Source organism: Juglans regia, chromosome 11 (genome assembly GCF_001411555.2).
Source record: "Juglans regia cultivar Chandler chromosome 11, Walnut 2.0, whole genome shotgun sequence".
Taxonomy (NCBI): Eukaryota; Viridiplantae; Streptophyta; class Magnoliopsida; order Fagales; family Juglandaceae; genus Juglans; species Juglans regia.
Genome location: NC_049911.1, coordinates 34,222,730 through 34,238,197, shown reverse-complemented (window position 1 = coordinate 34,238,197; position 15,468 = coordinate 34,222,730). Strand labels below are relative to the sequence as shown.

General features: G+C 36.4%; 3 protein-coding genes across 4 annotated transcripts; 2 read left to right on the top strand and 1 right to left on the bottom strand.

Moving 5' to 3' along the window:
- Positions 1 to 2: 2 nt before the first annotated feature.
- LOC109009499 (VAN3-binding protein) lies at positions 3 to 3,242 on the top strand. 2 transcript variants are annotated; one of them, XM_035695658.1, is made up of 9 exons: positions 3 to 254; positions 380 to 651; positions 1,202 to 1,258; positions 1,408 to 1,476; positions 1,560 to 1,929; positions 2,141 to 2,305; positions 2,430 to 2,479; positions 2,652 to 2,709; positions 2,799 to 3,242. In XM_035695658.1, coding segments are annotated over exons 1-9 (1,242 nt in total). In that variant the 5' UTR covers positions 3 to 253; the 3' UTR covers positions 2,999 to 3,242. The 2 variants fall into 2 exon arrangements, with proteins under 2 accessions (XP_035551551.1, XP_035551550.1); XM_035695657.1 differs by having other exon boundaries at positions 1,184 to 1,258.
- A 3,706-nt stretch (positions 3,243 to 6,948) lies between these two features.
- Positions 6,949 to 12,694, top strand: LOC109009497 (aquaporin TIP4-1). Its single transcript, XM_035695357.1, has 7 exons — positions 6,949 to 7,004; positions 7,251 to 7,255; positions 9,488 to 9,495; positions 10,745 to 10,750; positions 11,598 to 11,749; positions 11,861 to 12,099; positions 12,223 to 12,694. The coding sequence occupies exons 5-7, from the start codon at positions 11,623 to 11,625 to the stop codon at positions 12,598 to 12,600; spliced, it is 744 nt and encodes a 247-aa protein (XP_035551250.1). The 5' UTR covers positions 6,949 to 7,004; positions 7,251 to 7,255; positions 9,488 to 9,495; positions 10,745 to 10,750; positions 11,598 to 11,622; the 3' UTR covers positions 12,601 to 12,694.
- A 1,069-nt stretch (positions 12,695 to 13,763) lies between these two features.
- On the bottom strand, positions 13,764 to 15,238 carry LOC109009440 (protein JINGUBANG-like). The gene has a single exon (XM_018989893.2). The coding sequence runs from the start codon at positions 15,208 to 15,210 to the stop codon at positions 13,873 to 13,875; it is 1,338 nt and encodes a 445-aa protein (XP_018845438.2). The 5' UTR covers positions 15,211 to 15,238; the 3' UTR covers positions 13,764 to 13,872.
- Between the last annotated feature and the right edge of the window lie 230 nt (positions 15,239 to 15,468).

The following is a 15,468-nucleotide window of genomic DNA, read 5'->3' as shown; positions in this document are numbered from 1 at the left end:
ACTTCTATTGTCTGTCATTTTCTTCAATAAAGAAACATGGCAACTTCTCTCTCCCTCCCTTTTTAAATATCCAACTGTTCTCCCTCTTCTTCATCATCATTATCTTTCTCTTGCTTTCTTCGCACCAGAAATTGCACTCTGGCCACTCTCTGCACGAAGATCGAGCCTCAACTGGGTTGAAGTAGTCTTGCACTTTAGAAACTAAGCCATTGCTTGGCTTCTTGCTTTTGAAGCAATAATCTTGGCTCTTTAAAGTAAGAATAGCACTTTCAAAACGTTTTTCCAAATGCATATTGAAACTTTCCATGATCATAATCTCCAATATTATGATAAGAAATAGAAGCACTGACTCCATCCGTCTGATTATTCGTGACTGCAGTGAGCTCGTGCGTCTCCCATTGCTTGTCGCGTCGGCTGGAGAATATAGATGAACGCGCTCCAGCAAGTTGGCTACCCTCATCTTGTGCTCTACCCGAAACTCCGACCGAGTCCATGGAGTTTCTTGCAAGATCATGGAGTCTTTCAGCCATGGAACTCTCCAGAGCTCTTTCCAGTAATCACATTGCTGCTAATCTTCTTGAGAAGTCACCGTTCTCCTCCATTGGCAATATTGAAGCGCATGATGCAAGTTCTGGGTCTTCAAAAGAATCTGTAAGATCTTGGCTTAACGTCCCTGTTTTAACTTTTAAGCTTTGATGATCAAATGATGTTTCAGTTATTGATTATAGTTTTTTTTTTTTTCCCCCGAAAAAATGAACCTTCCATATAGTCAAGATACACATTCTAGCAGACAAGTCACAAACGCAAAGCAGATAATACAATGCGTATAGACAGGAAATGTTTTGAGTAATTTGAAAACCCAAATAATATTATTTTTCTCGGAAAGTTTCGGTGAAACAGAGGGCTAAAGAAAAAATAATAATTGTAGATAGGTAGGATTCTTGAAAGCTTTTACTTCACTCCTACATCATATTATTACACATAATTTTTTTTTCACCTTACTAAATGTTACTAAATGTGTAATATATGAATGATATGTAGAATAATTTTTTTAGTTTAACAAAAATAAAATTAAAAAATAAAATAAAAAATATGTAGTGTGTGGAACAGAGATGATAAGTAGAATGGCTTTGTAAAATATTGGGCGGTGTTAAATTGTATTTGTTGGCTTTGACCCAATTAGATGTTCAAACCACTTCAGCAGTTACCGAGTGGGGGCAGCCCTCCAATTGCACCAAGAGACAGCGACGAAATGAAGGTCTCTCTCTCTCTCTAGAATAATAATAATAATAATAATGAAGGAAAGATGGCTGATGTAATTGACATTGTGAAACATGCACGGCAAAGAAAAAATAATCAGATCGGCACATATCCAAGAGGTGCTTTACAGTCAATGAATCTGTGCAGGAAATATTTTTACTTCATCAAGCACTCAATTCAGAGTTCCTTTCCAGTCAACAGTTGCTCAAAAATGGGGTATTTCATTCTTCGAACTAACCGTAATATATAATTTGTTTCCTCATTGTCATCATTCATCTTTGTTATTACTCTACCTGCAGCTATACAGGAGCTTACTGAGAGGGAAAGCAATGGGTAAATGGATAAAAGATCAAAAGGAAAGGAAGAAGCAGGAAATCCGAACCCATAATGCTCAATTGCATGCAGCTGTCTCTGTGGCAGGGGTTGCTGCAGCTGTTGCCGCAATTGCAGCTTCAACTTCATCACCTGAAATTTCATCTGCCCACCAGAACACACCCTCCAAAACCTCTACTGCAATGGCGTCTGCAGCAGCTCTAGTAGCATCCCATTGCATTGAAATTGCAGAGGAGATGGGAGCCGATCCAAACAATATCTTAAAAGTTGTCAACTCTGCAATCAACGCAAAGACTAACGGAGATATCATGACCTTAACAGCTGGAGCAGCTACAGGTTTGGTTTTTGTTTTTGTTTTTTTTTTAAGTTTATAGGTAGACGATTCACTCAGGATGCATGAAAGTTAAGCTTCACATGGACATTAACAAAGAGAGCCATCCAGAAACATGTTAATCACATTAATTTTTAGTGAACTCTGTGAAGACTTCATCAACTACTAATTAAACATGACAAGGGGATTTAATTTAATTCAACATTGATAATTCAGCCTTAAGAGGAGCTGCCGCCCTAAGGGCAAGACTACAAAAGGGGCATGGAGCTGCAACCTTAGCACTGGCTGAGGAAATGGGCGAAGAACGTGAAGAAGTCAACATTCTGACGGCATTGAACTTTGTCTCTAAAGGGGGAGAACTTCTCAAACGAACAAGGAAAGGTATATATATATATGGAAGGATATTAATGAAATCCATCCATGACATAGTTGTGATTGTACAGTCAAAGACATAAATATGCTGTTATACTAATGTGCTCCTCTAATATTTAACCTTCGATTGCAGGAGATTTACACTGGAAGCAAGTTTCTTTCAACATAAATTCAAATTGGCAGGTATAAAAAGCAAAAGAGACTTTTTTTTTTGGCACCTAGTAAATCTGGTTGTTCTTCGTGTAGTTCTGTTGCATGATCACAAATAGCAAATCTGTTTTCCTCTACCATGTGTGTTGCTTATCTTTGTGAATCATTATTTCCAATTCCTATCTGAGAATAGAAATGACAACAGGTTGTAGCTAAAATGAAAAGCAAGTACATGGCAGGAACATTCACCAAAAAGAGGAAATGTAAGCTAAGCTTGATAACCAAAAATAAGCTACTTTCTTCTTACCACCTTATTCCCTGTCAGTTGGGTTAAGTCATGCTGTGATTACAGGTACAGTCTCTGGGGTCTACAGTGACATTACAGGGTGGCCCGGAAGGGAGAGGGAAGATGGTAGTGAACAGATGGCTTATTTTGGGATAAAAACAGATGACAGGGTAATAGAATTTGAATGCAAGAGTAAAGCAGATAAACAGATGTGGACAGAGGGGATCCAGCATATGTTAAATTGCCGTGCCAACTTAACATTATGAATGATGAGATTTGAATTAGAAGTGAACATAGGTTCCGATTCTTTATATATAGGTCATGAGTGGAGCATTAAACAAGTTCAGTTTACCTATTATGCAAATTCTTCAGTCTTCACTCGTAAAAGTAACTTGAAATCTATAAAGCTTGACGAGAATGAACAATTTTTAATTTGATCAGTGGTGCAAGATCAGAGCCAGAGGGCAATCATCATGCATATTTATTAACAATGATATATCTTTTTCCACCCTTGATCCTCTTATTAATTTCTTGGATGTTGAAGTGAGTTGAGTTGAGATGATAAAATATTATTAGAATATTATTTTTTAATATTATTATTATTTTGAGATTTGAAAAAGTTGAATTGTTTATTATATTTTATATTAGAATTTAAAAAAGTTGTAATGATGAGTTGAGATGAGTTGAGATGATTTTATATTCCAAACGTAAGTCATGTTAGGAAGCATGCTCTGCCACTCCCCCTACCCTCCGGGGCTCTGTCTCCGATGTCTCTCATGACCAATATATGGTATTCAATTTTAATTTATGATGATGAAAGACAACAAAATATAATTATTTACAGCTATAGGAAAAATGTTCACCGCAAAACCTTAGAAATTGACAGCTAATTGCTATATATGGAGTTGACCTAGCTTTATTAATGACACATTGACATTAACAGGCATATTATATACGGCCGGCTGCTTATTGAACTCTATGAGTAGTGATTAATATACAACTCTTTTCATAACATATCTTATAAAATAAGAATATTTTTATAAAATGATGTTAATTTTATAAAATATTTTATAAAAATACTCTTCTTTTTAAAATATTATTATATAAAATATTGTGTATTTATCATTTTTTAAACTCTATATATGCTGTTGACTTTATGATCACTACGCTTCATAGTATTAAAAATCTTAGCCAATGGTCAAGTCCACACGTCGATTACATCAAGCACGATTTTATTTGAGAAATAATATTTAAAAAAAAAAAAAAAAAAAAGCTCTCAGGACATTCTCGCCTGCACTTGAATGCCTATGTCAAAGAAAAAAAAGAAAAAAAGAAAAAAAAAAAGGGCAGCTAGCACAACATGAATGATCCAGCTAGCATGCCCTCGTGGGACGATGGAGTTCGACTCACCAATAATGGTACTAATCATGATTATAAGACAAAGTATTAATTATTATTTTATATATTATTCTAATTAAGCTAGCTATGATCATGTGCTTTATTAATTGAGTATTCATATATACAAAATATATTTTTATAATATATTTCATAATAATGTTGTAAGATAAAAATATTTTTATAAAGTATAAAATATTTTACAAAATTACTCCTCATTTAACATATTATTATAAAAAATATTATGTATAAATCATTTTTCTTATTCATTATACCGACCATGAATTTTATGATATCGTCTCCTTGTCTAATGTTTCTAGAGTGCAAAAGGGTCATGATCAGGGAGTTATCTTATAAATATAATAAAATAAAATCAAAATATAGTACTTATTTATACATATGATCCGTAGCTAGTAGCTAACGTTGGACACTTTGCGGCGGTTGGCTCTACCGCTCCCAGCTACTGCGCATTAGTTATATTAATATTTTTTTTATATGTATTTTTTAATATTTAAAAAAAAAAATTACAATATTATTAAAAAAAATATTTCTTTAATTATTAAATAAAAAATAAAAATAAAAATAAAAAATCACAAAAGGAACTCCTAACCGTAAGAATATGCGATAAGAGTACATTTGTTTTTTGCGATATCATCACGGGGAGCTAGTTTGATACTTTAATAAAAGTGCTATATTTATAATAAAGTTTTATTAAAAATAAATTTATAATTTAGTATAATTAATGGATTTAAATTTTAATACGTGGTATCTATTTTAAATAGAAACATATTTATAATATAAATTTAATAAAAAATATCGTACAAAATATTCTTATAATTATTAAAAGAGAAATACTATTCATAAGTTCGTATTTATTTTTACACTTCATATTTATAACTTTTTAATAAGATATGATGTGTTTTTTATAAAATATAAAATATTAAATAGTGATTGATAAGAATAATATTTTATTATTAAAATATCATTTATTTTTTTTTCTTACACTGATAATTGAAGTTGTACTGTTACAGTGTCAACTGGTCGCATATTAATAATGTGGAAAAAGACAGAACAAAAGTAGAAGAAGAAGACGACACCGGAGTCCTACTGTCAATTGGAAAACGACAACTTTAATCAAATACTAAACGCATATATGTCTCCACTTCCATGATGGTCGTCCCACTTCCATGATGGTCGAACTGTAAAGCCGATGCGCACGATCCGATTCTCCTATTATGTCTTTTTAATTACAAACAGTCGCGGAAAAGGACGCAACCCGGCCAATGAAAGATCAAAATGAATTATCGATGGAAATGAACAGTAGTTATATTATATATAATTATTTTTACATATTTTTTATACATTTAATTGATATGATTGTTCAAAATAATTATTTTATATTAAAAAAATAAAAAATTAATATAGTCAATCATATTAATAAAGTACATAAAAAAAAAGTAATGCTATATACAATATTCTCATCTTATTTTAATCATATTAAGTGATATGTGACAGATAATAAAAAAATATGTAATAAATAATTATTTAATAGTGATAAATATATCACATCATATTTAATGAGATAAAAATAAAACAATAATATAGTGTATATAATTTTTCTAAAAAAAATACACAAAAATAAATGCACATAAAAGTTTTGAGAAATTAATATGCCATTCGTCATCCTGAGGTCCATCCTAAGTTTTCACCTTTCTGCAATTATTTACTGCCTGCCTGCCTACTTTCTTATTATAAGTTTATTTTTACCATATATAATACCAATAATTAATGAGAGTTATTATACATATATTTGTTTTCGGACACATAATAATGTGATCATCTTGTTATAAATCAATATCATTAATATTTATATAAATATTTTTAATAATATATATAGTAAATATTATATATAAATATTATATTATTAAAAATAGAGTACTAATGCTAGGGATAAATCTTAAATAAACAAATTTTATACAAATCTTTTGTAAAAAAGTGAATCTCACTGATAACAAATAATTTTTTTTATAAAAACTTGTAAAAAATTTATCTATTCGAAATTTGTACATATCATCATTTCTCCTAGAATGATCATGATGTTCCTTTTAGCTAGGGCCTAGCAAGCTATAGTATTGTTTATATATATAAAAGCATATGCAATTTGAACCCCAAACAATACTACTGTTTCTTGAGTCAGACTTAATTTATTAACTTTTGTACATTATGGCATGTGCATATTTCGGAGCTCAAAACTATGTTTTTTGAGCTAGATTATATTTGACAGAAAGTAACATGAAAGTGGATTAAGAAAAACAAAACATATATATCACTTACCTTGACTTGACGTGTACGAGAATACTAATTAGAATAAACTAATTAAGCAAGAATTTAAAAAGATACCCTAGATATTGCATATATGTCAATGCAGAGAAAGAAATTAAGGTCTTATATATATATATATATAAGGTTTTTACTTCATTTTCATTTATATCATTATCTTAACGGTAAAGGAAATTATTTTATTTTACCCTCTTTTGGTGTTATTTATTGTACTGTAACTAACTTAATTTGAAAATGATTCTTTAAATTTTTGTTTGAAATAGAAGAATTATTGATAGATATATAAATAGGTCTCATGACCATATGTATGTATTTTAGATAGTATGTAATGAACATGCAATCACCTGTACATCTAAAAAAAGAAAAAAAAAAAAAAAAAAAAGGGAAAACATGCATGCCATTAACTTGGAAAATAGTAGTGCAATCAATATAAGTCCTAATATTATATATAGCATAGGCAATATATATACCAACCAGCAAAGCCAACCCCAAAGCAATAGCTTTTGAGCAAGGCCTTTCACAAGATTAAATCACCCTTTTTCTTGCAGGGGATGGGTCACGGTTTCTACTTCCCTTCCTCCCTCATGAGATAGCCCCGTCTCATATAAGTCTCCTTCAACTGACAACATGCTTTTTGCCATCCCTTCAGTCCGTAAAACCCGTTCGTGACCCTGCTGGAGCTGTTGCGTGTGCTGTGTTTCTTCATTTTCGTGACTGCACAGCTGCTTCTGTTCCCCCTCTGACAGACCCCGTAGGTTCACTAGCCTTTCCAGTCCCTGTTTCAGCTCGTCATCTTGTTCACCCTGCTGGTGCTCCGCCTCCTGCCGCCCCTGCTGGGACTCCCTCTCCGGTCGTTTCTGCTTCTGCGCATTGTTCTGCATACTCAAATTCTGCAGGCTCGCACCACTCGGTTCTGTATGGCCCATGCACAGAGATTGTTCGACAGTCGTTGGCACCGCCTCCTTACTGGGGGCATCACCAGTCCCGTTGTCAATACAGTGGAAGAAAATGGTCATGGTTTTATCCTTACTGTTGTGTATGCTAAGTGTAACCACAATGAAAGGAAATCCCTTTGGCAGGATTTGGAGGATACAGCCAGTTTCTCTCTTCCTTGGGTTATTTGCGGGGACTTTAATATTATCAAAGATGATTCAGAACGCAGAGGCGGACAACCGCGTCAATTCACCGCAATGGCTGATTTTAACCTCTGTACTCAGAACTGTGGTTTGGTGGATATGAGATTTCAAGGCCCAAGTATGACCTGGTGCAATGGTCAAGGCGGACTAGCGAGAAGTTGGGCAAGGTTAGATCGATGTTTTATTGACTCTAACTTTCTTAATTGCTTTCCAAATGTTTTTTATCAGGTTTTGGCTCGCACAACCTCGGACCATTCTCCCTTGGTGATTCAAATAGGAGAAAATCCTTTCAGGTATGGACCTAGCCCTTTTCGTTTTCAATTCATGTGGACCGATCATAAAGATTTTCTGAGTCTTGTGAAAGAGGTTTGGAAACAGGAAGGTATAGGTGTTGGCCTTAATAAATTGTCTTCTAAATTGAAAAGAGTCAAGATTATCTTACGTGATTGGAATTTCCGTGTTTTTGGCAAGACTACTGCTATTATTCATGAGTTGGAACAACGTATTGATAGATTGGAATCCAGCCTACAAAATTGCTTTAATACTGAGGATGATAATGATTTAATGGTTACCAAGCTTGAATTATCGACTTGGATGAGCCGAGAAGAGACGCGCTTGTCTCACTTGGCCAAAAAAAATTGGTTGAAGGATGGGGATCAAAACTCAAAATTTTTTCATGCTATTTTGAATGTTAAAAAGCATAATAGGGTTAGTGATATGTTTTTGGTTGACGGTACTCATATAAATTCCCCTGTTAAAATTCATCAAGCTGCTGTTGATTATTTTAAGGAATTTTTGGGGCATCATAATAGCTGTGATATGCCTGACCTTAACCATCTTATTTCTCCTGTGATATCTAATGAAGAGAACCTTATGCTTTGTAAAGATCCTTCTATTGATGATATTAAAGATGCCCTCTTTAGTATTCCTATTGATAGCAGTCCGGGTCCGGATGGTTTTGGCTCTGGTTTCTTTCGTACTTGTTGGGAATTTGTTAAGGAGGATCTCTTGGAAGCCACCCTTGAGTTCTTCCACTCGCACCTCTTGCCCAGGTATTTCACTGCTTCCTATATAGTTTTGATTCCTAAGGTTGATAAGCCGAATGGTTTTGATAAATTTAGACCTATTAGCCTCTGCTCTGTTTTCTATAAGATTTGTACCAAGATCATTGTGGCTCGGTTGACTAATCTGCTAGCTAAGATGATAGCTCAAGAGCAGGGGGCTTTTATTCCTGGTCGTAGCATTTTTGAGAATATTAGCTTAACTCCGGAAATGGTCCACTCTATTAATAAAAAATCTGTTGGCGGTAATGTGGTTATTAAGCTTGATATGTCTAAGGCCTATGATAGAGTTGATTGGAAGTTTCTTCTTCATGTTTTGGATGCTTTTGGTTTCTCAGCTCAATTCTGTGATTTAATTAAAGCTTGCATATCTATGCCTTGGTATTCTATTATGATGAATGGTACTCCCAAAGGTTTCTTTAAGAGTGAGAGGGGATTGAGGCAAGGTGATCCGTTATCGCCTTATTTATTCATTATACTGCAGGAGGTCCTCTCTCGCCTTCTTAAACAAGCTTTTGACAGTGGTCTTATTAATCCTTTTTCTCAGGCTAGAAGCACCCCTCTTGTTTCTCATCTCATGTATGCTGATGATATTGTGATTTTTGTTAATGGCAGTAAAAAGTCTATGAAAGGATTGACTCAAGTTTTGAACTCTTATGAAGCGTGGTCGGGCCAAATCCTCAGTAAAGCTAAGAGCGCCATTTTTTTCTCTAAACATGTGCCTATGGCTAGAAAAATCTCTATTCTTCGTATTTCTGGTTTTTCTGAGGGTTTTTTCCCTTTTAAGTACCTAGGTGTGCCTATTGTTACTGGTAGGTTGAAGGCCTCTGATTTTACTGATCTGCTTGGTAAAGTTAAAAAGAAAATTGCAGGTTGGAAAATGAAATTACTCTCTGTTGGTGGTCGAACTGTTTTGTTGCGTCATGTTCTTTCGAGTATGGCCACTCATCTGCTTGCTGTCTTACATGTGCCTAAGATTGTGATCAGGGAATTGAATAAGATTTTGAGTTCTTTCTTTTGGGGTGAATCGGAAGGAAAGGGTAAAAGAAAATGGGTGGCTTGGAAAAAGATTTGTTGTCCCATTGAAGAAGGCGGGTTAGGTATTAGGGACTTTGGGGATACCCAGAGGGCCCTTCACATGAAACTTGCCTGGAGGTTGATGTCCGAAAATTCCTTGTGGGCAGATTTTTTCAAAGGCAAGTATGTCAAGGAGAATCATTTATCCCTTTTAGGGCATAATAAGGGCACTCGGTTTTGGAAGTCTATTGTCAATAGTATTCCAGATATTATGCATAACTCTAAATGGATAGTTAGGGAGGGTAACCTTTCTTTCTGGTATGATAATTGGGTAGAGGGTGGTCCCCTACATGCCCATTATCCTGTTATTGATCCTATGATTAAGATTAAAGAGTGTCGTATTGAAAATGGTTGGGATATTCCTCTTCTGGAAAGACTTGTGGGCCAACAAAAAGCTAATGAGGTGTGTCAACTCTTGGCTAGAAGGAAGGAGGGGCAGGACGTGCTTGTTTGGTTGAAGGAGAAGGATGGTAGTTTTTCTACTAAAAGTGCTTGGGACTGCATTAGGGTTCATGCGCCTCCTCTTAATTGGGCTCACTGGATTTTGCACAATAATATCCCAAAAAAAATTTCTATAATGATGTGGAAGGCCTCCAATAATTGCTTGAGTGTAGATGCCAAGATTAAAATGACTGGGATCCCGATGGTGTCTAAGTGTAATTGTTGTGCGTCGGGAAACATGGAGGATCTTAATCATGTCCTTTGTACTGGTGATTTTGCTAGACATCTTTGGCGTAGGGCGGCTATTCAGTTAGGTGTGCACATGGGTGTTTTTCGTACTTGGCAAGAACAAATTGATTTTTGGTTCCGTCGGGCTAGCAAGTCCTCTCAAGTTAAGACTATCTTTGGTTTGATCCCCTCCATTGTTTCTTGGAAACTTTGGGAGAGGCGCTGTAAAGCTAGATATGATGACCTTTTGGATACCATGGAGACGGTTTGGCTTTCTATTAAAAGTTGGATTGGTAGAATCATGCAATTGAACAAAAATCCTACGAGACTTCCTAATCAAGATGTTGCCATTTTAAAAAGACTGGACATCCATGTTTTGCCTCCGAGAGCTAAGAAAATCTCTGTGGTGAAATGGAACCCACCCCTGCTGGATAGGGTTAAGCTTAATACAGATGGGAGTAGTATGGGCAATCCTGGCCCATCTGGGGCTGGGGGTGTCATTCGTGATGCCAGTGGTAAGATGTGTGCTGCTTTTGCTGTTCCCTTGGGTCAGGGATCTAATAATCTTGCTGAATTGAGAAGTTTGCTTGAAGGTGTCCGGAGATGTTGTCATCTTGGTTTTTTTCGAGTGGATATTGAGATTGATTCCCAAATTCTGGTTAATTGGATTAAAAAAGGAAATTGTGACCTTTGGTACCTTGAGGATTATTGGGATGAGCTTCAAGTCTGCATGGAACAACTGGACTATAGAGTGAATCATGTCTTTCGTGAAGGTAATGCCGTTGCTGATTTCCTTGCCAAAATGGGAGCGGAGGGCTTGAATATGGAGTGGTCTGAGGATCGTGATAATTTGCCTAGTAAATTAAGAGGTCTTCTGCGCATGGATAGAATTGGTCTCCCCTATTTGCGTATATCGTAGTGAGGTACGTTCTAATTCCAGCCGGTTTTCTTACTTTCCTCTTATATGTCCGAGCTGTTTTTTCTTGCAGGTGATTTTTAGGTTGGCTGGATTGAATCCTCTGTATTTTCTTTAAAATTGTCATTTAGTTTGAGGCCTAGGGTTTTTGTGAGGTCTGGGTTCTGGTCCTTTTTGCTTATGTATAACTCCCAGACTTCTGGCTTGTAACCACGGTTTTCCTCCGCCACAAGTGAGGGTTCTTTAATAAAATTGGGGTACCGTCCTCTTTGTTAAAACTCGATCGCCAGGAGATCATGGCGAAAATTGCCTTGGGAACCAGCCGAGAGGCCGCTCAGCCCGACTGCATCAAAGCCCTCCTAGTCGAGTTCATTACAACCTTCCTTTTTGTCTTTGCCGGAGTTGGATCTGCCATGGCAGCCGGTATATATACAATCTTTAAATCACCCTTATCTCACAAACTGTATATGCACTATTTTATTTTGATGAATATTTAATCTAATGGCCGTTGTGCACCCTTTGATGAACGTACAGATAAGCTAGAGGCGAGTTCACTGGTGGCCTTGTTTGCTGTGGCTGTGGCGCATGCCCTTGTGGTGTCCGTGATGATATCTGCCGGTCACATATCCGGCGGTCATCTTAACCCCGCCGTCACGCTCGGCCTCCTCGTCGGCGGCCACATCACCGTAGTCCGCTCCATTCTCTACTGGATCGATCAACTATTAGCATCATCAGCTGCTTGTTTTCTTCTTTACTACCTAACCGGAGGATTGGTGAGTCAAATGACACTCGTAATTATAGTTTAACACCACTTTTTTATGAATAAAATTTTCCCTTTTATGGAAAAAATGAACTTTCTCGGATTTTAATTGTTTAATATTTTTGGGTGAGTGCAGACCACTCCGATCCATTCACTAGCAAGCGGGGTGGACTACTTGCAAGGCGTAATATGGGAGATTGTTCTAACATTCTCCTTGCTGTTCACTGTGTATGCTACTATTGTGGACCCAAAGAAGGGGGCTCTTAATGGATTGGGACCAACTCTAACTGGGTTTGTTGTGGGGGCCAACATCTTAGCCGGTGGAGCTTTTTCAGGGGCTTCGATGAACCCAGCAAGGTCATTTGGGCCAGCTTTGGTAAGCTGGGACTGGACTGATCATTGGGTTTACTGGGTCGGGCCACTCATTGGAGGTGGCCTTGCTGGTTTTATCTACGAGAACTTCTTCATCATCAGAACTCATGTCCCTATTCCCACTGAGGAAGTTCGTTTCTGATTGTCCGTCCATCTTTGAGATGCGTTTCCTCTAATGCTTCCTGTGGCAGTTTGCCTGTTTTCCTCATCGTTGTTTTGTTCTGATCTCTGTTTCATTTTCGTGTTTAGTTCTGGTCTGTGTCCTATATATATATATATATATATATATATATATATTATTGTCTCTGGAACAGTTGTCCATACTTGTTGATTCGGATGGTATTTGCACGCACTGGATGATAACCAATTAAGCAGGCTTCACCATCAATTCTAGCTACTTTATAAGAGAAAACAAACGGGGAGTAGCTAGGTGAGAGAGTATAAAGGGTGGGTACTGGGGAGTAATAGTGATGAATGAGGTGAGAAGGATATATATATATATAGCTACACTGTCTTCGATCTGCTCTAATTAATTTTGGACAATATTCATTTCAGGTACCTACTACTCGTATAACCCATCAAGACGAGTTAGACTAGGTACAATAGATAAATTTTATAATTTTTTTTTAAAGTGAGTTTTATTAATAAAGAATAATTTTTTTATACTTTTTAAAGTGGAATCTATTTTTTTTACAAGAATTTAAACGAAACTTATTTATTTGTAACCTGGAAAAATCATTTATTTGGATAAAAAAAAAAAAAAAAAAGAGAGAGAGAACTCTTCCGAGGTTCCTATTTTGTAATTGGGAAAAAAGTTAAACATTTGTGAAATAATGTCATCACTTGTCAATAAAGTAGATAGAGAATAGACTTAGATTTCACATCTATATTTTGATATCATGTAAAATTATTATTTATCTAAAATATTTAAATAAAAAAAAGAGATAAATTTAATTACTTATATTATATTTAGCAACGGAATTATTCTCAGTTTCAAACCAATCAGCGTCCTTGGTGCATCTTAATTAGTTTTGTTGGATCCTGAAATTTACGAGAGAGAAAAAAAAAAGAAAAAGAAAAGAGGAAAAAACGGTTCATCTGGTCATGAAAAGGGTAATATTCTTCTTTATTTCCTTAATTAAAATTTATTGACAAACATGAAAAGCAAAAACACTTTCCTCCTAATTATGATCTTGAGACAACAAAATTACCGATGGAGCATCTATGTGATATATGTTGCATTATTAATATAATAATATTTTTTTTTGGTAAATAATTTAATTTCTAAATTGCAAAGAGGGAAATGGAGTTTACAAGCAGGGGAGTGAATTTGGGCTATTCTAATATAGCCAACATGATATAATGCAGTACTGCCCGGAGAATAAAGGTTGCCTTGAAGCTTTGGATTAGTCATCTACTGAAAGCTGTTGCCTTGAAGCTTCTTCTCCACCCATGAAGGAGACAACACAGGGTTGGTCTCGTACTCTGTTATTTTTGTCCTGGAATCGCTTCGGTCCAAATAATCAAAGCATATTTTCTCGTCAGGTAGAACCTTAACCCTCCACACTTTAAAAGTTTGGTCCAAACTTGCGCTATAAACTAAAAACCCCAACACAATCTTTTCCATCTCCAAACAAGCAGCCAAGCATCTCACGGGCCCCCTGTGCCCATCCAACACTGCCAAGCATTCATGGTAACAACTCCCATCCTCTCTCCTCCAAATTCTAATGGTTGTGTCCTCTGAGCCGCTAAATATCAACTTTTCAATAGCCACTAGGCAAAGAACAGCGAAACGATGGCCCTGCAAAAATCCTCCATGGTTAAATCTATAAGACATTCTTTCTTTCTCCCAAAAATTTATGGTACCGTCTGAGGACCCAGAATAGAGGAAGCAATTGTTAAAGCATGAGCTTAATGCCAATGCATGAACTGGGAATGGTTGGAATTTTAGGGTCATTGTGAGGGTGTGAGAGTTATCTCTGTACAACCTTCTCCAAATTCTAGCAGAGCCATCAGAAGAGCAGGTGAAAACACACCCATCATCTTGGTTCACCAATATTGCATTTATGTTTTCTTCATGTGCCACAAACGAGTCCACACATTTCTTGTCTGAAACACGCCAAGCTTTAACTGTTTTGTCGTAGGAGCCAGTGTATAATAGCCCTTCTGCTTCGTAATAAGCCATGCAAGAAATACAATCCCTGTGTTGTTGGGTGTTTGTCCTCGGGAACAAAAGAAATGAGCTTTTTCTAGGAAGAGAGGAGATCTTCTTGGACCGAAAACCATCTGAAACCGTAAAGTTCCACACCCGGATTTTGTGATCTTTATGCGCAGTGAAAAGCGTGTTACCATAAGCCAAAATCGCCCGGACCTCACCACAGTTTGTCTTGAGATATCCCCGCTCCATGCCGTCTGGTTGCCTCCATGCGCGAATCCGGTTACTGTCAGAACCGGTAAAGACTACTCCCCTAGAAACTGCGATGGAGTAGATGTGGCCCTCGTGGCGATGGAGCGACGCTATGCAGTGGTAGAGCAGTGAAGGAGATGGAGTTTGAAGAGGGGAGAGTGTCCATGGGGATTCTGGTTCTGGGCTAGGATCAGGTGCCATTTGCTTACGCATTCTGGTGGGGCTATAAGGCACTGCGTGGCTAAATTGGAGATTAGATCCCATGGAAATATGGATGGGTGATCGTTCATCGTCTCTATCTTCGTCTATGAAATTGAAAAGTGATCTTCTAAATTGGTATTCCATGGCCAAATGAGCGAGCGAGGGTACAGAATTAAGAACAGGAAAAACTGGGTTATGGGCGTTTACAATTATAAGAGCGTTGGGCAATATATATATATATATATATATATATGAAGATAGGATGGGTGGCTTATTTATATATTCATTTAAGCTGGGCTTGAAGTCCATAAAAGTGATACCTGTGACACCATTAAATGAAACCATCTGCTAGCTAGCTGACAATTATGACGTACGGGCCATCAACGTGGTTCAGATCAGAAT